The 22,148-nt window shown below is 41.8% G+C and overlaps 1 protein-coding gene across 6 annotated transcripts in view; it reads right to left on the reverse strand.

Moving 5' to 3' along the window:
• Nucleotides 1-2,896: 2,896 nt before the first annotated feature.
• LOC140999591 (ankyrin repeat and SAM domain-containing protein 1A) overlaps nucleotides 2,897-22,148 on the reverse strand; it is a 71,535-nt gene continuing 52,283 nt past the window's right edge. For 2 of the 6 annotated variants that reach the window (XM_073470071.1, XM_073470067.1), the window contains 11 exons: nucleotides 21,445-21,560; nucleotides 14,039-14,137; nucleotides 12,856-13,002; nucleotides 12,284-12,391; nucleotides 11,815-11,985; nucleotides 11,573-11,710; nucleotides 11,419-11,490; nucleotides 10,645-10,731; nucleotides 9,994-10,131; nucleotides 8,625-8,807; nucleotides 2,897-5,635 (listed from right to left, as the gene is read on the reverse strand). In XM_073470071.1, the coding sequence (XP_073326172.1) occupies nucleotides 5,519-5,635; nucleotides 8,625-8,807; nucleotides 9,994-10,131; nucleotides 10,645-10,731; nucleotides 11,419-11,490; nucleotides 11,573-11,710; nucleotides 11,815-11,985; nucleotides 12,284-12,391; nucleotides 12,856-13,002; nucleotides 14,039-14,137; nucleotides 21,445-21,560 (1,376 nt within the window). In that variant the 3' untranslated portion in view covers nucleotides 2,897-5,518. Of the gene's footprint in view, nucleotides 5,636-6,922; nucleotides 7,016-8,624; nucleotides 8,808-9,993; nucleotides 10,132-10,644; nucleotides 10,732-11,418; nucleotides 11,491-11,572; nucleotides 11,711-11,814; nucleotides 11,986-12,283; nucleotides 12,392-12,855; nucleotides 13,003-14,038; nucleotides 14,138-21,444; nucleotides 21,561-22,148 lie in introns of all 6 variants that reach the window. The other 4 variants (XM_073470073.1, XM_073470068.1, XM_073470072.1 and 1 more) reach the window with 3 other exon arrangements.

Here is a 22,148-nt window from a genome sequence, read left to right on the forward strand (position 1 = left end):
AGTCGTCCCACACCAACTCCATCCTGTTTATATTGTATGTATACTGAAAACTAACCAACTCCCAGAAAAACTGCAGGTCCGCTCCAGCTCTCACCTCTTTTAGATCAAGGCTGACGACCGGTTTGTTTGCCACTGCATTTTATTGAAGCAATTTAAAAGCTTTGATCAATAACTTGAACTGCACTGTAACTTTTAATGTCTTAAAACCTATTCTCTTCTAGCTTATTTCTCTTTTTAACCTTTTTTGGTTTGAATGTCTTTTAAATGCAATATATATGTAATGCATGCACCCTGTAAAGCACTTTGAGTTGCCTTGTGTTTGAGCTGTGCGATACAAATAAACTCGCCTTGACTTGCTAAAATCCCATATGGCTTGTTTTATTTATTTGTTCTGTGTTTACAGGCTGGATGCTGTGAGGAGTCGGTGTCAGTTTGTGCATGTTGGAGTTGGGAACAAAGGAGGTCTATCTGCAGATATCAGATGGCTGACCTGTTTTCCAGGAACAGAGGCGTACGTCTGTGACGTCTATTTCAAATCTATGAAAATTAGCTGAATTATAAATCTATATCCCCATCTGACCCAGAAATCACCATCGTCTGATCTGTGGTTCTGTTGATGTTTTCATGTTAGCAAAATACATCACATTAGGTAAATTTTTTTGCATACCAGACGACACATCTTTGTATTAAAGATATGATGCAGCTTTAGTGTATTTGAAGGGAAGAGCAGAAGTTCATCTTTACCTCTATCAGTGTAATTTGTAACCTAAAGCAATGAGATGTTTTAGATTCGTGGGAAAGTCTCTACAGTTTAACAGCAGTATATCAACAACTTCCTGTTTTCCAAAATGAAAACTGTGTCACTGCAGTGAACCGGCCCTTTATGGCTGTCAACACTATTACTGCATTACTATCAGGAGACTGAACAAAATAAGAGGAATCAGATGGATGAGAATCAGATAACACTATTATTTACTTGGCTACGGTGTTAACTATGTGCTGCAGTGCGATTAGATCAGTTTTTGATGAGTATGACACAAGGACATTAACCAAAGAAATGAATCTAAAGGTGACATTTGGCTCTCAAAATGTTGAATGAGTATATACTGTTGACATATTTCACAGCAGTTTGCATTTAAAATATAACCAGTAATTATCTTCTCTCGATTAATTACTCTTCTAACAAAGATAAAAACAAAACAAAACCTGGAGCCGAGGCAAATTGACAAATGTACAATATTTTAATTAATCTCGGCTTATAAAATGAAACCAAGGACACAGAAGTTCCTTGTGTTTTTTAACATCAGGTTTTTAGATGTGTGAATTTGTGAAGTCACAACAATATTAAAGGTCGAAGAAAATCTGCTAATCATGTCATACTGGAAAGAAATACACTGTAGAAACATGTTTGTCCAGATAAAATTGCTTTTAGTGCAGCCTGATGCTCCTGCAGTCTCTTCTTGTTTAGACTCACACAAGAAGCTGTGATGGTATTTTTCTCTCAGCTTGTGGCCTTTTATCTCCTGTTCTGTGTTACACCTGCACCGGCCCCCGAGCTGCTGCTGTCCATCCCTCAGCAGAGAAAGGTTTATGAAGTGGACACGGAGGGTGGAGACCAAACATTTCATCCAGGCACCTCCATCGATCTTGTCTGCCATCTGACAAAGAGGGACACTCTAAAGGCATCAATTCACAGTGTTGTGTCAGCTGACCTGCGGTACAACCAAGGGCGTCATGCAAAGCCACAAGCTTTATTCAGAGGGGGCAAATTTTTCTGCAATTTCCACACACACACATATATATTTGAAGACCTTTGGGGGGATTACAACTTCATCATATCTGTTTCTGCAGCTTAGTAATCCCCCACTTTATATTAAGGGAAATACTATATATGTATTTAGGGGTTTTACTTATACTTATTCTACTGCTACTGGGTAGTCCACAAAACACTTTTCTGGAGCTTCACAGCAAAACAGCATCGCAGCATTTTCCTCAACTGAAGTAACTGGGGACTTGTTTTAAAACTTAAAATTACCAACCAAAAAAAACATGATATGGCTCCATACAGCTCACCCAGTGTAATCCAAGTATTTCTGGAAGCCAAGAGATCCCAAATTGATTTGAAAAGATTTTATTGACACCTTTTTTAAAGCAGACATCTTCACAGTAGCTGCTAAGCTAAAAGTGTTCGGTTTGATTTGGGATCTTTGATTTGGGAGACTTGGATTATGCCAGACAAGCTGTATGGAGCCATTTTATGCTTTTTTCAGTTGTTTTTTTTACGTTTTATAACGAGTCCCCATCTACTTCAGTTGAATTTAGGAGAATGCTGCGATGCTGTTTTGCCGTGAATCTCCAGAAATGTGTTGTGGACTGCGAAACTTCACCAGACCTTAGTAGTACAGTAGAGTAGATGACTGGATTTTTAATTTTGGGTGACCTCATCCTTTAAGGGGCATACATGCACATCAGACTATGCTCGCAATGAAAATTAATTTATAGAAAATAGATAATAAAGATACAAATGAAAGTAGCACACCAACATGGTAATAGCTGTATTTTTATATTTTTCAACACAACACATAGAAAGCAGCACGAGTACATTGAGACTGTTGACATCACACAGTTAAACTGCAGCCGCCCAAGTCTTCACCGTTTACATCCTTACTGGCAACTTTTGGAAGAAACCAAAATCATAGGGAAAGGGGTCATGTGACATTACAAGGTATGACAACATGAATAACTTTGACTGATAATATAAGATTATCATAACTACATATTATAATATTAATAAAATAAAGTATAAAATGTAATAACAATATCAAAAAGCCAAAGTTTGGGAAAAGAAGGCAAAAACTTCAGTGAATGGACAAAAAAAGAGTCAACAGAGACGGTGTTTTCTAATCGCGCCATTTATTAGTTGTACAATTATGAAAAATAATCATAAAAAAGACTGGAAGCCCAAGATTATTTACAATCTTTTTTTTCTGAAGTGAGGTCCCTCTTCTGAGTCATTGTTTTCTCAGCCTTTTTTTTTTTTTTTTTTAAATCACAGGGTATTTATTCACGATATGTTTAACTTTATAAGACATAGTCCTTTTCTCTCTTTTGACAAACGTCAAAAAAATTACATACGTACATACATACATATACATATATATATTTATAGATATCTATAAAAGCAAAAATCATTCAAGTATCAAAATACAGACCGCTAGATTCATGTACAATATCATTCTCATCATTGTTGTCATCAGATTAGTCCCGAAATATCTCCCCTGATCCTTTTAGCAATGTGCAAAAGCAGAACGGGACCAGGCTGATGGCTGAAGGTGCCGACACCAGCGAGCTGAAGACAGTGTACCGTAGAGTTATTATCGTACTGGCCTGACAACGTACCACACAGACAACAGTTAAATCAAAACCACCTGACTATGTACCCATATACACATCAGCTGACCAACAAGTACCATTAACAGTCAACATACTGGGAGTTAGCTAGGAGAAACATGCTGTGCCCTACCAGCCTGCATGGCAGGTTTGGTGAATAAACTTGCCTAGATTAACTGAACAAAAGGAGGCAGGGAAGGAGAGAGACAACTGCAGTGAACCACACCTGATCCAGTTCCAGCATTCAGACACGTAACTGCCCGATAAAACAATTAAAACATACAAAAAAAATCAAATAAAAGCCACCCCCTGTTATATTATTATTATTATTATTATTATTACAAAACAGTTCTTTGTAGTGTCAGTTCTCTGCCCTTTGAGTTTGGTTAGAGAGTTCCTCCCGTGCAAGATTACATCATTTATCACAGTTACACATGTATAGTATGTTGTGGATGGTCATGAAGAGATGCCACAGGACGAATAATCCAGGAAGGAGTGTGTACCTACAGTGTGAGGTCTCTGTCTGGTGTGATGTACCTTAGTATCATAACAAAACAAAGAGATGTTCCTTATCTCAGCCACTTCCCCTTTAACAACTACTTCTGCATTGAAACGGTGCAGGTACACTTCCTGAAAGAGTAAACTCTTTATGGGGGAGGCATACCGTACAAATCATAACAAATGCATCCGAGCGGGACATCGCTTTCTGACGGACAGGAAGTTAAATGTTTTTGATGAAGTGGAGGTCAGATGAACCGATGGACCGCAAAGCTTATGCCTCCAGGCGGGCACTATCCGTCTGGTGTTGTGTTCTCGCTGCATGGGAACTGGGTCGCCTTTTCCCCCCCTCCTCAACAAAACATCCTAGACACCATGCAACAGGGCTCATTCCTGTCCTTTCCTAATGGCTGGGAGTGGCCACAGTGTTCAGCTAGAGGGGAAGGGGGACACACAGACAAACACACGCACACACAAAACAGTGAGGTTAAAATAAAGTAAAAATAACAAGCGTGATGGTGATGGATTACTCCTTACAATGATTAACTCTTTTCACCAGCAAACGTGAAATATTAACCTGCCGTGATTGGCAAAACAAAAGGCAATGCTGACAGGATGAACATGAGAAGGCATTTGTTGTGAAAAAAAGAAGAAGAAGACAAAAAGAAGAAGAGGAAGAAGACAGGACAGAGGACACTTATTCTGACACACTTGGGAGATTTGGTAAAAAGTGCTTAGTTATATAGTTAGTTCACTCTGGAGGAAGCATCAGGTTTAAATCCTGCTGCTCTGATTGATAGACAGAAGAGGGCATGCCAGTCTTAAGAAGGCTTGGACTGTCTATTTTCATGTGGGTCCATATGAGCCTATTAGCCCTATCCTGTTCCCCTCCCCCCCCCTCTAGAAAATCCCCAGAAATGCTTACTTCATTAGCTCCAAAAGAACCTTATCACAGTGCTAGGATCTTAGCCTCCTTTGGCTTCGAACAGACTGCTGACAGTGAAAAAATATCCCCCCTAACACCACAACCTCTGAGTCTCACAGCCGAGCACAGAATTACAAGAACCAGTCTCTCAGTTTCCGCGGGAAACATGTCCATCCAGGTACAGGATGTGTGCAGAGAGGTCGCTCTTGGCAAGTCAGATTTTCTCAGCGCTCGGAGAAGTCAGGAGTCAAAAGATCAGAGCGAAAAAGCCTCAGAGTGGCCGTCGCCTAATAGAGCGGGAAAAGCACCAAGAAAGAAAAGAGCTTATCACCAAGAGTCGATACTGGGATGTTGACGGGGTGGGGAAAGGGAAGCATTGCACACAGAGTTCAGGAAGCATACAAGGTAAACAGAGAGGAGAATAAGAGTGAAGGTGAGTCATACCAGCTGGAAGGGGGTTATAAAGTGAAAGGGCTGCACTAATAATGACTAAAAAGCGGAGAAGTGGAGGATTAGTTTGTCGCAGGTTGTGTTGCTTTCAGATGAGGACACAGGTGGTGGCTGAAGAAGGGGGTGACGGAGGGAAGCAGGGGTCCGGCCCAGAGAGGCAAGAGTCACAGTGAAAGGCACACAGAAGGAAGGGAAGGAAGAGGGAGTGAGACCAGGCCCAGAGGTCAGAGGTCAGGAGGAGGAGGAGGGGTCCAATCAGAATATGGTGGTCTCATACTTAGTGCTGATAGTGCGCTTGGATTCCTTGGGGTCCACGAGCCACGTGGCGCTGCTCTGGGACTGAGAATCCCCCTCCTGTTCCACAAGATCCCCCTGAAAACACAAACAGAGGGTGTAAAAAGTCCTGGTTTCACAACAGCAGTGGATGTCAGGTGATTAACTCGCTTAAAATACAGGTTTTGTCAGTAACAGTCCGACTGAATCACCGACGCAGAGGAGCATCAAAATCCACTCATGTGACTGGTGTGACATGCAGATCAACTCAGGTCGGTTAATGTCAGAGCCTACAGTCTTATATAACACATCCGGGTTGCCATTGATCAAACGATGTTCTTCTTACTAACGTGTCTCGTGTCGACAATCAGCTAAAATTTACCCATAAAGCTTTGGGAGTCCAAGTCTGTGTTGGCACAGATTGTGAATATGAGTGAAAGGAGTAAGATCACGACCGCAGCAAAGCAATATAATCCAATAAACTTTTACATTTATTATAACTTTATATTGTCACAGGGTACCCCTTGTATATTTTCAAGTTCAACTCACAGTATTATAAGTACAAAAACTGGTGTCCCCTATGCATATTTTATAGCAATATAAATCTATTATTATTACTATAAGATAGATGAGATATGGAAGTGGTTATAATCGAGTAATCAGTTTTTTTTCCCGTAATTTTTAGTTTTTTTTTTACTCAAGATTTCCCTGTCATCTCAGTCTTTTGAAGTTTTAAAAAGTCACATCCGAAAAAATGTTTCTCTTCTCAAAAGGTAACTCAGTAATCAACAATCTCATCAAGTTCCATCTAATAGCTTGTTCTGGAGCTTTCAAGCATATCACATGGTCTTTGTCTGCAGACACGAGCCTGCTCAGTTTTCAATTAGTGGTAGAGGTTCAAATTTTCCATTCCGCTGAGCACTTTTAGGACTTCTCACCTTAAAAGTTGAGCCTAAAGAATTAGAATTAGTATTGTATCATTAGCCAACTCCTGTTTTCAAGTTAAAGAATACATTTTCATGCTCAACTTTTAAGACGAAAAGTCCAACAAAAAAGCTGGCACTGAATGGACTTCTCTGTGAAAGTTGCTTGTGTTACTACCAAGCTGTCACTAGAGGGCGCCTGAGTCAAAAGCAATATTCAAAGCATTCCTCCATCAACATGTGGCTAAATGTAGGAAAGTGTGGCTCATGTATGTTTTTCTACAAACCACAGTAAAACACACAATAACAGCAATAAAAATCCACAAAAGAAATAGAGGGTTAAAGACACAAATGGAGGATTTGGGGATTTTCAGGGCAAACAAATACGAAGAAGCAGCCAAAGTAGCAAAGTGTGAGAGGATGGAGATGGACACAGGATGAGAAAAGGATGTGAAGGCAGCACCTGGGCAGCAGGGCTGGCAGAGTGCAGCGGTAGGAAGGAGGGACGGTGGGTGGTGCAGGTGTAACAGCAACGACTGTCGAGAGGAGGAGAGTCCTGGGAGAGATACACGCCACCAGGAGGAGAGAAGAAGAAGAAGAAGAAGAAGGAGAGGAAAATAAAGGAGAAGAGCACAGGAGAAACAGACAGGAGGAGGAGTTGAGAGAGCAGTTCACGAGTGCGGCAATGTGAGGCAAGGTGTTTCTGAGAAAAGCGCATTTCATTAAATAAAAAACGTATATATCAAAATAGAAAGAGGTGAGGGCGACACAGGCAGACAGAAGGAGTGACAGCAAACATCACATTCTTATGAGTTTGTTGAGTTCATTAAGCTGCAGTCGGAGAAGTGTGACTCGTCCCTGAGGTGTTGTTACCTCATTTATATTCAGCACAGTCTCACTTCCTAATGGTTTAATGCTAATGGCCAGACAAACATCAGCTCAGTGTATTCATAATGATGTGAGAAGCTGTAGACTGATACAAATGCTCTCAGACTTGCCTAATGTATTATGAGGGTTTGAGTTTCCCCTCAAAACAGAATTATGACATGAGGTTTCAGGATGACTCAGTTAAGTAAAAATGCTTCAATTTTTCATAAAGTTGGGTTTTCTGGCAGCACACCACAAACTTCAGAGGTGCATAGAGCAGGGTTTCTGAAAAAATGGTCCTGGTCCATGTGTCCTGGGAAATTGTCATGTACCGCAAAGATGGGAGAAAGTGCATTCAGATATTATACGTGTTTAATGAGCTTAAGAACCGTTCACGCTGACTGCTTATTCCTTGCATCACTGACCAGGAGACTCAACAATTAACTATCTTTTTTAAGAATGGTGTTCCAGGATAACAGACACCCTGGCATGAAGAATGTAAACGAGTCTCCAAAGGTCCAAAATTCAACAACACTTGTTGCGATATGTGGCCTTCATCAGGGCGGGTTTAAACGTCTTTTATCCTATATTTTTTCACATTTTGGTAAATTGGCAGCATTAAAAGAATGCCGAATTTGCTGTTAGCAGTTCCTGTTTAAAATGTACACATGGATGTACAGACAGCCATCACTGGATGACTTTGATTCTGAAGAAAACCTTAAAACGTGATAATTCTAAGGCAAGTTCTGCAGTAATAAAGAGCGCCTTTTTCATTGATTTCTAAATGGGTTTACAGACGCTTATTAGGGATGGACATCAGAGATAATGATGTCTTCAGGAAGTGTAAATCCCTCAAAGTCTATTAATGTGTGTATCATGTCCATGTGTTCAGATTTGACCATAAGAAGGAGTCTGAATGTTGATGCAAATTGCGGCCATCAGGGTTTCATATGACCTTAATTGGCTTCATGAGCCATGTGTCACATGCACCACTGCTGACCGTGTTGCTAAGCAGGTTAAATCAGTGTGCCAGACCACAAAAACTAACTTCCTGTTGTTTAAGAACTCCGGCACACACCTGTCCCTGTCATCTGATGCAGTACTTGCACTGCAAAAAACTATTTAATTGATTGCTTTTGTTTTTCCTGTCTTTCAAATGCATTTCTTAATGTATTTCAATGCCCCTGTTTGTGCCTCTATAAAAACAAACCCAATGAACTAATCCATAAAATATTCATATATTTGTGTGCGTGCTGTACATGTTGCATTGCACTACAGCATTGGTATATCCAACTCACCGCTGACTTGCGTACACTTCCTCGTGGTTTGGGTACAGGTCGGCTGGACTTGGTCTCAATGACATCTGAACCGGGTCCCACTGGCAGGTTCTGGTGCTGTTTGGTCCTCTGGGCCTGCAGAGCCAGCTGATAGGCTACCTCGAACGCCTGGCCAAGCGTCAGTATAATCTCATAGGTCAGGTTCTGCACAGGAAAAGAGGTAGAGCAGGTTTAAGCACGCGGCTGGACAATACAATACTCAGTTTGCAGTGAGACAGCAAAAAAAATAACAGAATAAAAGTTTTTCCTCCCTAAAACTTCTTCAAAACAAAATTGCATAACGAGGAGAAGTGGCACTAATCCTGGGAGTATTTTGCAGCAGCAGCAAGCTGCTCCCCTCAATACCTGCACTAGTTACATCCGCTGTAGCTTAGCATTAAAGCTCACTCTATTGTAATACCCCGACAGCTTCCCAAATGTGAACAAGCACCTTCGACTAAAGACAGGGGATTCAAGCGTCACACTACATGCCTGGGGGAGGTTGAAAAAGCAATCTCATGGCGGGAACACAGAGCTCTGAAATCATCAGCATATCCTTTGATGAAGAATCTGCCCCGAGACAAACACATCGACTGTTTACTCGCTCGCCTGACAGACGCGATCGGCTCTGCGTTCCCTCTTTGTGCCTGGTGGAGGCTGATAGCAGCAGTGTGGTCATTACAGGCAAAACATTGCGACTACTGTAGCCTTTTTTATCAGACCGCTCTAGCACTTTCAGCTGAGGGGTATTCCCTTGTTACAGCCCCACAGAGGACATCAGAGAGACGGAGCAACCCAGAGGAAACTGAGCCTTGTGAGGCTGACTCTCGTCTGAAATGACCCTGGCTGCATTATGAGGCAGATTAGCTGGGTAATCATCGAATCTCAAGGGGGACAGAGTGGGTAATGGAGGGCTAGTTATCATAGTCAGAGAAGCACTGCGTCTATGAGGAGGCAATAAGCTCCAACTGAAGCGTGACACCTTGAGGAGATAGGGCAGTCTGGAGATAACAGTGGCTGTCGCATCTCCTCAGGGATAGTAGAAGGCATTTAAATTTACAAGTGAGGAAAGTTTCCAACACGAGAAATTCTCCTTCAATATCAGTATCTCCCATTGAGCCAAAACATATCTAAAAACCTCTGAAAAGAGTGGAGAGCCAGCATGAAAGTTTTTTTGAGGTCTTTTTTAGACATCTATTCAACGTTCTTCTTCTTTTGGAAATGTTTCTGCTCAGTGGGCTTCACCGATTTCATGTTAAAAACCAGCAAATGCTCATTTAAAGTCAGACTAAGTCGACATAATTCAGCCCGAGGTGGATAAACCTGTGTGTTTCAGTAAGTGCATCCTTACCACGTCTACTGTGCTGAACACATGGCAGTAGTGGTGGCTGGTCTGCAGGTCCTTGGTGATGTAGGCAAATGTGCACAAGTCCTCCGGGTCCTGGGCTGCACATGAGATATTACGGATCTCGTGCTCTGCGATGATGTTCTGCACCGAGAAGAGAGACAACATTAGATGTTTTCAGTTTTATTCGATGGTATAATCACAACGAAACCGAATATTAACCTATGTAGACAGAACTTGAATGGTGTGAGTGATGCAAAATGAAAAAAAAAATTTTTTTATAAATATGACAAGAGACAGCCAGTAAGGAGGAGACACTAAGGCACAAATCTTGTTTCACAGCCACAGCCAAAGTAATACCTAGTCTGCGCTTTTAAGGCAACCTTTCAGTCGTTTTTTATTAATGTCAAATAAATGTCAATACGAGCCGACTGGCTCTCCGTCAGGAAACACAAACATGAACAAATCTGACACAAACTTGCAGGCATGACATTTAAAATCAAAGGAAGCAGCGTGATGTTTGACAGCAACACTTTCATGCACATGACCTCAAAATGTTACAAAAAAGGAAACTTGCACAGGTTTCAGTTTGATGTAAAGCATGACTCTAAAGACAGGCAGGCGGGTTAAACGCAGTGTGTTCATGTGGTGGCTCACCTTATTGGCTGCATCGATGAACTTCACACCCTTGTAGGTGATCGAGAGGACGATGGTGGGGACTTTTCGCATTTGTTCTGTCGACCTCTGGAGGAAAACAGGACACAGGCAGAAAAGATGTTAAGTTGATTTACCTTTTATTTTTAATTTATGTGTATTTTGTCCTGTGTCTGCCCCCTTAGATTGGAGAAGAGACTAAATCTAGATGCTCTTGTTTTAAGTATAAATGGCTTATTTAGTGTTTTCAAAGGAAGATCCTTTGACTTCTTTTAAATAAATCTCACTTGCCTTGTCTGAATGAGCAATTTTGTCTTTATTTGAGTTATTTTTAACTAGATACTGGGGGCATGTCTGAAAAAACACCCTGTCAAGCTAGAAGACTTATTTTTGGCACCATCAAGACAAAAACATCAAATCTTAAGCTCTGGTCAGTGAATTTCTTGTGAATTTCATGTTTCAGTCTTTCATTCAAAAGTTAAATTATGTCCTTTATGTAGTTTAGGAGATATTTTGGTCTGGACCAAAAACTGAAGACTCCCAACTCAAAGGTTGTGGGTTCACATCCCAGTTTGGTAGATTGCTGATCATATTTTAATTTGTTTTTTCTAAAATTGTGCTAAAACTGAGATGCAATAAAACCTTAATTAACCTAATTAATAATAATAATCAAATTGATCTAAAAACCAGCAATTTTTACTGCACTGGCAGACTGGCACTTGTTTTTAATCTGTATCCTCTCAAATCAAGCATTTATTTCTTTTGTAGTGATCATACCCGCATTTTGGCACAGGCATCCTGCGTGGACTCGGTACCCCGTAGATCCTTAATAAGCATGGATCCGAGATACTGCAAGGAAACAGGAGAGATGTTGGTGTACATGATCAATGGAAAACGCATGACGTAGGAGAGGAGAAAGGTGTGAACATACACTGGCTTCGTAGGCGCAGGATTCAAAGATGAGTTTCTCAGGCTGATGATGCCAGTTCTGGACCGGGGCGTACGGTGCTGCCAGACTAGGCGGCCGCAGGGTCAGACGGGGCTCTCGATGCCGATCTTGGTACAAATCCTGGAAAAAAAAAAACATATTCAAAGATTAGCGGAGCCCCACCATAATCCCTCCATAATATAATGCACTGCTGAAATGAGTGAAATAGATAAAACCGAACATACATGTGATCTGTGTCGTTCACTGCGATATCTTTGGGTAACGTCGTAGTCGGTATCTGGCACTTTTTTCCTCCCCGGCTCTCCTATGGGCAGCAGAGGGTCCATCGAGCGTCCTGTGTAGGATTCCATCTGACTGAGGGGGGACGAGGTCTGGGATCCAGGCAGGTCTTGGCACTGGAGAGACAGGTTGGGATGAGGTTAGTTGTCCCACGTTTAGATCTTTCACGACAGTAGCGTTATTGTCTAATTGTACGCATGTGACTGACATTTCAATCAACGGACTTGACCTTGGACATGATCCAACAAAAAGTGGCAAAAATTGGATATGCAGTATGTTGCGGGTTAAAGAATGAATGATTTTACCCCTGGGTTGGGCACTTTAAACGAAAACGAAACTTGAATAAACATTAAAAGCCGAACAGTTGAATTGATTTTTTTGTTTTTGGCAGTGTAGGAATCTGTGGGTACTCACCCTGATCTGAGACAAACGAGGAGGCTTGACTGGAGGCTCCTCATAGGGCCTCTCTGCTAAGGAAGCAATGATGCGTTTCCTGTGACCAAGCAGGGAGATCTTTAGCACCTGGAGAAAGGAGGAAAGTATCTGGTGAACATGTGGTGCAGCACTTGAGGAAGCAGAAGTGATGGAAAGTTGAAGGAAGACCAAGAAATATCAGAGACTGCTACTTAACTTGTCATCACAACTTTCCCTTAAGACTTCCAGCCTCTAACCTCTAATGAGACCCTAAATCTGTTCTTTTAGATTAACTCTTACCACTTTTTCCCCTGTTGTTTTGTTTCATAAGTTTGCCATATTAATAACCTAAATGGTTTGTTTCCTGTCTTTATAACCTTTAACTAATTACAGTATTGGAAACAGCTTCCCCTGCTCTGTGTATTTACCTTCAGAGTTTGAGTGGCTTCCTCAAACTGAAACTGGAGTAAACTGTCAGACCTGTCCCTTATCCTGGATTTTATTCAACACACTGTGAAACTAATTTCACCCTCTGATACTCCTCGTAGTCCTCGTGCGTCACTGTGACTCACATTGACAATCTCCAGTTCCCACAGGTTTTTGACACAGTCTAAAGAGCGGTAGCCGCTGGCCAGGAAGTTGTGTAGGTACTCGTGCAGGCCCAGATTCTCCAGCCAAGAGGACAGGGAGCTGCTGCCGTCACAGCCCAGCGCTTTCACCTGTAGGAGTAGACTTGATCACTCACTGATGCTTTTTCGAGGGGACAACATCTGGGCCTATTTGCTGCTTTTTAAATCGATTTTTAACTGTCTGACTTTTTGAAGGAACTTGCTAACAGGATCCCATATGTGTATATTTGTACATGACTTGAAGAGATACCAGACTAACAGTTAGATTTACACTGAAGTGGTGAAAAAAGAAGTCAGATCCTTAAGTTAAGTAAAAGTACCAATACAGCAGCAGAAGTCCATCTTAAATAAAAGTACAGAAGTATATTAGCTTTATAAATATATAATATGTTAAAAATATAATATGTTATAATATGTGCCATTATTAGATTATCAACACAATATATATGCAATGTGTAAGTAGCATATGATTGTTGTAGCTGGTAGAGCTGGAGCCTGTTTAGACCATCTGTAGGTCTAAACAGGCTCCATCTGGAGTCCAGGCAGACATTTAAAGTGAATAAATAAACACTTTATATACGGTTAGATTTTATCCTGCTCCCTTGGTTGGGAACCGATGGATTTAACTGAGCAAAAGATAAATCTGAGGAGCCATAAAAAGATTAATGGGAGAGGGAAAACACATATTTATTCATACATTGGACTTTTATCATATCTGATGTTTTTGTTGTGAAACGTTAGTAATCTTAGTTCTTTAGGCCTCAAGAACAGAATTTTATATCAATGAAACTATCTGAAAAGTTTAGAGGGGAAACAACTTTTTGATGGACAACAACTAAAACGCAACGCATGACCACAACTAGACAATCACACTTGAAGGATAAGTTCACCCGTCATTATCTTGTCACCGACTATGAAACACCAGACTTTCCATGGGGCATTGGTGAACTTTCCTTTAAGTATAGTACTTGGGTAAATGTACTCAGTTACTTCCCACCACTGCACTACCATCTTTGTGACATGGGGATAGTACCACCTTGTAATCTAAGATCAGATGCAATGCAAGACATTAAATCACATCATACTGTGCTGAGATAACTGAGGTAAGTCATCAATGATTTGTCACCTTGGGTAGCGATCTCGCTGCATGCAGGATCTTCTTTCTGTGACTCGGGTCTGTGATCCCGATCTCTCTCAGGTCCTGGTCCTCCATTACATTGCTCCCCTACAGAACAAAATACACACAAAAAAAGAGGTAAGTTAAGTGATATGAATCTTAATTTCTAAAAGGCATCAAGTGATCAATTTCCTGCCAAACATGTTGCAACATAATGTAAAAAGTCATATACGTAAAGACAGACTGATTGGCTGCAAGGTTACATCTAGCTCAGACGAATCCTTCACAAGAAGAGCCGATGCTGCAGGTTAAGTATTGATCACAAGTAATGCCGCCATTGCAGAAAAAGGGCCAGTTACTCTTGAGTGAGATCTTCAAACTCCTCCCTGGGACCCGACCTACTGACTGTAATAACAAAGCCACATCGATAACCCCTTAAATGAAATGCAAGTGTGTGGGGGAGGGGACTGACAGCGAATGTGTGTGAATGATGGTGAAACCCGTCTTTGGTTACACACTGTACCACCTTTGGGACTGTGTGGCAGGTAATGGATAATGGAGAAAAGAGCGATAAATCAATGTCAGAAGTGCAGAGTGGTCAGGGATATGAGATGGAGGGGTAGGATACAACAGCGTCGATAGTTGACTGATGGCTGCAGGGAAAAAAAAAAATCAAAACACCCTCACATGTAAAAGGAAAGGCCCCTATTTTCTACACTGAGCATCATTCATTAGCAGAGTCCTGGTAGCTGATCTAATGATCTGACAGTCCAAATAAATGAGTTATTACAAAGCAGACAGTAAGAGCTCCGATTCCATCTTATTGACTGTAGAACAGTGAGCCATAAATGCTAGCGGTGTCACTTCTACAGACCGGGTCAGCAACTAAATCTCATGTGCTGAAGTATCATGACGCCCCACGCTGCTGCCTCAGGAACAAAATGTGACGGCTCAGTTCACATGTGGCTGACTCTTCAATATGAACCTCAAGTTAATCTTATGGTGCCTACCCTCTACACACAAACACACACACACACACGTACAGAAGAGAGTCTGTCTGTAGGTCAAACCTGACAGCTTGTTTTTCATGCAGATGCTGTAGAGGCAAACAAGGGGTGGACAGGATGAGCAGAGGGGAGGAGCGAGCCCGTCAGTGCCAGTCAAACAAAACTGCAGAGTAATCTGAATAATGCTGCTCGTAGAATCACAATGTTGATCAAAATTCGCCGAGTGAATCAACGATATGCTGTATAGATTCACATGATGCTACGGCAGGGGTGCAAAGGCGTGTCACGTGAGCAGTTTGGTTGAGAGTTTACAGCAACCTGTCTAGAGGAATTCTGCAAAAAAGAAAGAAAGAGAATACAGAAAAACAGACAGAAAGGACGGACAAAGAAAAGGAAAGATTAACCGAAAGACAGATAGATAGACAGAAAGTAAAGAAGGAAGAAGGAAATAAAGAAAGACAGAAGAAAGAAAGACAGAAAGAAAGAAGGAAAGAAAGACAAAGAAAAAAAGAAAGAAAGAATAGTTAAGAAGAGCATGAGTGCATGAACTCTCTTGGAGTTATGTGGGTTGTAACGACGGTGAAACACAGCCCTCGTTAGAGCTCACATCGAGCACAAGACAGGATGACGCCACTCTTTGGCTCTTTTAATACCTCGCACTAAACTGACAACTTAAAGCCCATTATCTCTGAGCAGCAACACGCCGATCGCTGCCTTTCCAGCTGAGGATTCAAACTATGTGAAGAGCTGGATGGATGATAGCACTTCCACAGTGCATGGCTCATTGCATTACCGTCCCACTGGAGATGAACTGATAAATGTCTGTGTGAGGGGAAATACAGCTCTAACTGACTGAATCTACAGTCCTTGGCTTGTTTTCCGCACCTCTTTGCTGTCGAGCAGATGTGTTTCAATGCAGATGTTTTGTTTCTCATGTGTTTTCTGCGTCTTTCCTGAGGGCCCGCTTTATGCCTTGTTGCACCCAAAGTTTTCCGTTTATTAAACTTTATATAATGTTTTAGATGCAGTTTATGACTTCCATCACAGTAAACACAGAAAGAAACCAATTTATTTTGTTTTTACACTGAAAGTAATGTGGCTTGTCAAAATGTTTGTTGTGAGGAAGCCAATTATGTTATCAGAACAAAGTGTCTGCTGTGAATCAGACCTTCTGGGTCATGAGGTTTTCGTAGAGCGTGTCGGTTGTGCTGAAATTTCGAGTCGACAAACAATCATTGACAGACTTAATAATCAAGTCTTTTGTCAAACTAGGTAGCTAACAGCGAGCATTTTCTCTGTTTTTGTGTCTTTATGTATTACGGCGTGTCCTGTCTTGTAGTACCACTTTATACCACAAGGGGTGATAATCTGATAGCTCCTGTAGTTTCAGATGGGAGATGTCTATTAAGTAAACAAAGTAAACTCACAAAATGTCAAGAAAGGAGATATTTTTACACTCTTACTAAACAGGAAAATATGTATACTCATCATAAAACACACTTTTATTCAGACTGGGAAGCGGCTGAAGCAGGTTGACTGAGCCCTGTTGACAGCAGTCACTCCCCCATCATCCGAGGCTGCAGTACAGGGCCACCTAGCTCCATGGCTATCCTGAGCTACTTATGACCAGCAGCTAGTCGCTACAGCCAAAGTGTATACTGAACAGCAGTAACCATTTATCCTTCCCACTATAGTTTTGGAGCTACCTTCGAATTCTGACCATTTCTTACAAATTATAACAGATCGGCAGATTAATCGATAATAAAAACGATTGTGAGTTGCAGCCCTGATCCACATTTTCCTTCCCTGAACCAAACCCTGCTGAATAGAAGAACTCGAACCCTTGAACCCGTCTAAGGTGAGAGATGCTTGAAAGGGATCATCTCATCTTTGAAACGTAGCTGAGATGATGAGGCTCCCGCAACATAAATAATACATTCACCTCTGCTACACCTTGATAAGCCATTTATCCTGCCACTTGAAGGGGCTTTGAAAACGCAAACAGTGTGACTTGAGAGACGTGATGGCGACTAATGTGGCTCCACTTTTTCCCTCAGCGCAGGCTCAGCAGGTCTAAAAGTGAGACTACATTAGTTGAGAGAACGCTTACATCAGCACAACAAGGGTGAACAGAATACGTCTAGCTTGGTGTAAGCTAGGTGGATTTGTTTCTGTGCTTGTGTGGCTCCATCCATCTCTGCCACCCGCTTGTCCTCTCATTAAAATGCTGCTCTCTCCTCGGCCTATCCGGAGAAACAGCCACGGCGGTCCCTCTGGTTTAAAAGCACTCTGAATTCAGGCCAGGTGGCTCGAGGGCACGGATCACTCATCCCGACCACCTAAAGGACAGCTAACCGACAGCACTGAAAATCATCGTTTGTCCTCCTAAGCAGGCTGTCATAACACCACACGGGCCTAAGAGGAAGCTGGGGCACAGAAATGGTTTTAAAATAAACCATCTATTCTATCTAAATCCTGCACAAATGTTTTTCAGACGGGTAAATGGACAATACATCACCACCATTACCCCCCAACAGAAAAATCAATTAATCCATTCCCAATCTTTGAGCTTCTAATGCATGAAGCCATTACTGAATCCAATCTGCCTGCAGGCTATGACTCTTTACAAAATAGCCACTTTGCATCTTTTTAATGCCAGAAAATAACGAGAAGGACAGAAAACGGAGGCAGTTACACGAAAGGGTGATGCAGTTGAATTGACGTTGTGCGTTCGGATGTTTCTCTCACAACTTTTAGATTAAAACTGAGCTCTTTCTTGACAAGTTATTGCTTCTAGTCCGCGAAGAGTCACCTCCACTGACTTGAAACTTTAAGTAATTTGTTCTTTTCTCTCTGGCTCCATGAATGCCAGCTTCATACAAAGTGATGTCCCAGCAGAAGTGCATCCGTGCCTCGACTGCAAACCGACTCGGAGGGCTCCGTCGGCTGACCCTGTCATAGCTGAAGCCACCAGAAGCTGCGAAATAGAAGTCGGTTTTCGACAAGCATTACCGGCGAAGACAGGAGCGCTGCATGGTGTGCAGAGCTTTTTTTTTCATTGGGACATTTGCTCCACCAGTCGATAAAAAGCATCTAATTGGTTTCAGAAGAGGCTCGTCTCTGCTTCGGTGGTTGAACACAATACAATCACTGCTGTTATTGATCCACTTCGAGAGCGAGCCTGCAGGATAGACAGAGATCACAGCAGACTGACTGGCAGCATAAACACTGTTTAATTAGTGATCGCACTGCCATAGCTGACATGCCGTTTTTCCAGAGTCTGATACAGTTTGCTGCTTAGTGGATGCAAAATGTTCCCATTTGACGACAAAAATAATATGACTATTTCTGTCTGAAAACAATTCAACTCGCTGACTGTAACAGCTCAACTATAGAGGAGAAATTATGGCACTATCATATTCATTTTTAGAATTTCAGTCTGTGGCAATAGCTGCAAGTGTAAGTGTGAGTTTGTGTGTTATTTGGAGCTAATACACCTGATCAGTTTAGTAATTACGAGAATGGATTTGTTCCATACTCATGTCAATCTGTATGGAGCCCAAAGAGTTCAGTATTAAATAAATAAGAAGACTACTTACGTCTTACGTTAGTTAGCATAGTACTGTTAAAAAAACAACTGAAACCCTCTCCTCCAGACACATTTCACCTTCTGCTTTTGTTTTTTCTCTCACTGCAACTCGTTATTAGAGAAGTTGTTGTGCCACACTAATCTCCATTTGGTTTACGTCTGCTTCCCCATGAGATCACGTGAGAGGGATGACGTGAGGCCTCTGCTGCTGCACAGAGCTGTGTTTGCTGTTTATTCAAAATGTATTAATACTAATTTCACCAAACTCAACACTGCACTCCTGTGGGTCTTCAGCAACACACCTGCCAAGTGTGAAGTAGATCTGATGAACAGTTCTTGAGATGTGTGTATTACAGACGGACAGACCGACAAAAAATTCTTGCGTTATAGTTAGATGCTATGCTATCACTCTTATTACCATTATGACAGTTTTACTAGAGTTTCAGTGTTAAAACATAGATATAGAATAAGATGAAACAAAAACAAACTCCCGTTAAGTCTGACTATAAGAATGAGGAAATAAAACTTCATCTCAATATGTTGGATTTTCTTAAACTTTTTTTTACAAATTGTTGCTTTAATTAGATATTTTACACAATTTACTAAAGCAAAAATGTTCCTCCTTATCTCACTTTTTAACATTGAACATTTTGGGGCTCCATTAGTCTCTGCCTCAAGGCTGCTGCTACTAATACACTGTAATTAGATAAAATATCTGTCTGCCAACAATGAAACAGCCTGTTCCTGTTATATCCTCTCTAAGGCACAAGAGCACATATATTTAGAAAAGTTTAGCGAAGACAAGGTGACTCGTTTCCAGCTGAGACCAAATTATTCTTAAGAAAAGGTCAACATTTACTGAGGGAGGAACACAGTTTAAAAAGGTTACAGCCTTTTTTCTAAATCCTCCAGCAATTTCAGAGAGCCAGGTGGTCTTTAAGCCGTGTTTAAAGATAGAAAAACTTGCCAGCTCTCAACTTTGAAAAAAAAAAAAAAAAAAGAGTACTCAGGGCTGAGAGAGGGGAGTGTGAAAGACTAAAAAAAGACAGTAGGAAGATTAAACCTAGAGAGTAACTTCAGAGGCTTCAGAACAGAATTAAACATGGGTGGTGATGGCACCGGGTGAGAGTGAGTAACTTAACTCGCAGGTTATGTAAAGTAGATTAAAGATTATTCATGAAAGTATCATTGTACGCGGAAATTATTCAGACACAGCTGGATCCTACAGCTGAAAGTCTACGCTGTACAGGAGCACAAAACATTCACGCTCATTTTGGGTTTAATCGGTGTAAAGTTTCTAGATGTGTGATGCGATTCATAACGGTAAAACCTTGTTGCCAGTAGTTAGGGATTTATGACAAAACTGAGGCTTAGCAAAACAAAATCTGCTTTCTGGAGACCAAGAAGTCTGAATTCAAACACCTTGCAGTTAGCATGAAGTTAGGCAGCATTTGTCAACCTCCCTGCAGTATATACTGTACTCTCTGTTCTATTAATTTCACTGTGGGGTTTGGTTCAGCTGTTGTCATGAATTTTGAGGAAGTTACTTTTGATTTCATCATTTCTTGCTCTGCTAGTCAGTGGAAATAAGGGATATAATAAATTGGTTTCACCCAGGCAAACATTTGATCTTTGATCTTTTTCAAGAAGGCAGAAAAACATCTGTTGGATCATGAAAATACCCCCTGAAGAGACAACCTGTAGCTGGATCATTTTTGGATATTTTTAAACGATCTCTGTCCATCCAGAGTGTTTTAACACCGTTCCAGAAATAATGTGTTCGAGTTGGTTTTCCTTGCCTGGATCTGGCTTGCATTCATTTGTTTTGTCTTGTAAAGCCCATGTGGGTCGGGCATAGTTAGATAAGTTGCATAAGACAATAATAAAAACTTCATTCATACCATCTAACGTGTAGAGACGTGTGTGAATGGCGATGAGTTTAATGTACCCTACAGGTACATTAGCTTTTATCTCTTTCAGTGAAATCAAATCAAGTGTGGTGTTTTGATGGGAGGAAAACCAGCAAACACGTGGCTCCTCAAGCGTTAAAGAGAAGGTGTATGATAAGTCTGACGGCAGGGGAAAAGGGTTTTCATCTTGACACATAAGACGGCTCTCTCATTTCCGACGTGCCCACTGGCTCGTTCGACCACCTGGGTCCCTCATTCTCTCCTCCATCAGTCCTCATTACTGACAAAAGCCACTGAGCCAACTCATAGTGGCGTCGCACACTGTGGGCTCTATAAACTTGTCAGCTTGGCAACAGCATCCCATTGCTCATCGAGACGCTCCCCCGTTCTGGCCGGGCATAAGCTGCTTCTCATGCAGCTGACTGTAAGTGAGAGGCCAGGACAGCGGCCCCCTGTGCTGCAGGCAGACTGTCTGGGAGCCTGACAGTGCAGCATAAACCTGATTCACAACACCCAACCAGGCGTAATGTCAGAGTTGCTGTAAAGAAAAAAGGGTTTTGTCGATCTATCAAGTAGTGAATGTTGTGAATTTTATAAAGACGGAGATGTGATGTGTGATATTGGATTAGGAGCAGAATCGACCCAAAAAAATCCTCTAGCTGCTGAAAAACAAGTCAGACTGATTAAGTGGTTTGGGTCATCACAGGATTTCAGCTAATTGAACTTCAGATGAAGCTAATGGGATCAACTCACTGCTAATGGAGGCTGGCATCAAGTGGATTAATGCACAAAGACACAAAGTTAAGTCGGAGTGAAAGACAGGAGAGAAAGTATCATAACACTCAGTCAACAGCATTAAGTTCAGTTACAGTCAATTTTGACATAGTATAAAATAAATGAGGAACTCACCATGTAATGCAGGTCGTCGAAGCCGTTCAGGAGTAGTTTGCTCTCGTACTGCGGCAGCCCCACGTGCTCCAGCCAGTCCCCCACAGGCTGGTCCAGCAGCCGGCCGGCAGCACCTGCTGAGAGGGGAAAGCGCTTCAGGAGGGAGAAACCTTTCAGCCGGTAGCAGCGGCACTCTGAGGATGAGACGTGGCATTGCCACATCATTCTCGGCCAGCAGAGCCGAGCGCACCAGCAACAGGAAGGCGGCGGAGACAGTGTTCTCTGCAGACGGGGCGTCAGCTCCCGCAGGGCAGCGGGGGCTGAACCACAATCACCCAAGATGGAGTCAGGTACCCCTGATCTCAGGGGTGAAGGGGCTGATACAAGGGGTAATGAGCTGGTGGACTACCAGCTAATATCTACAAGATTCCTCGCTATGATACTCAACCAAACCCGCATTTATATCAACAAGGTGCTGCCTAACTTTACTCTTGCAAATGTAACAAAACAGTCAAAAAGTCAAGATGTCCCATGAGAGGAGGTAGCATCTTATGTCCAAAAGTAAAAGCTTGCAGCTGATGTAATTAGGCTTTTGCTTTGTAATGAAGATAAAGTCAAAGAGGTCAGAGAGGAGAGCAGCAGGTAATGATGGCGGAAGATTTTCTTCAACCATGAGGAAACTTCTTTGGAAACTTGTAGCCAAGAAGCAGGAGACAGTTAAAAAC

Source organism: Pagrus major, chromosome 7 (assembly GCF_040436345.1).
Source record: "Pagrus major chromosome 7, Pma_NU_1.0".
NCBI lineage: Eukaryota > Metazoa > Chordata > Actinopteri > Spariformes > Sparidae > Pagrus > Pagrus major.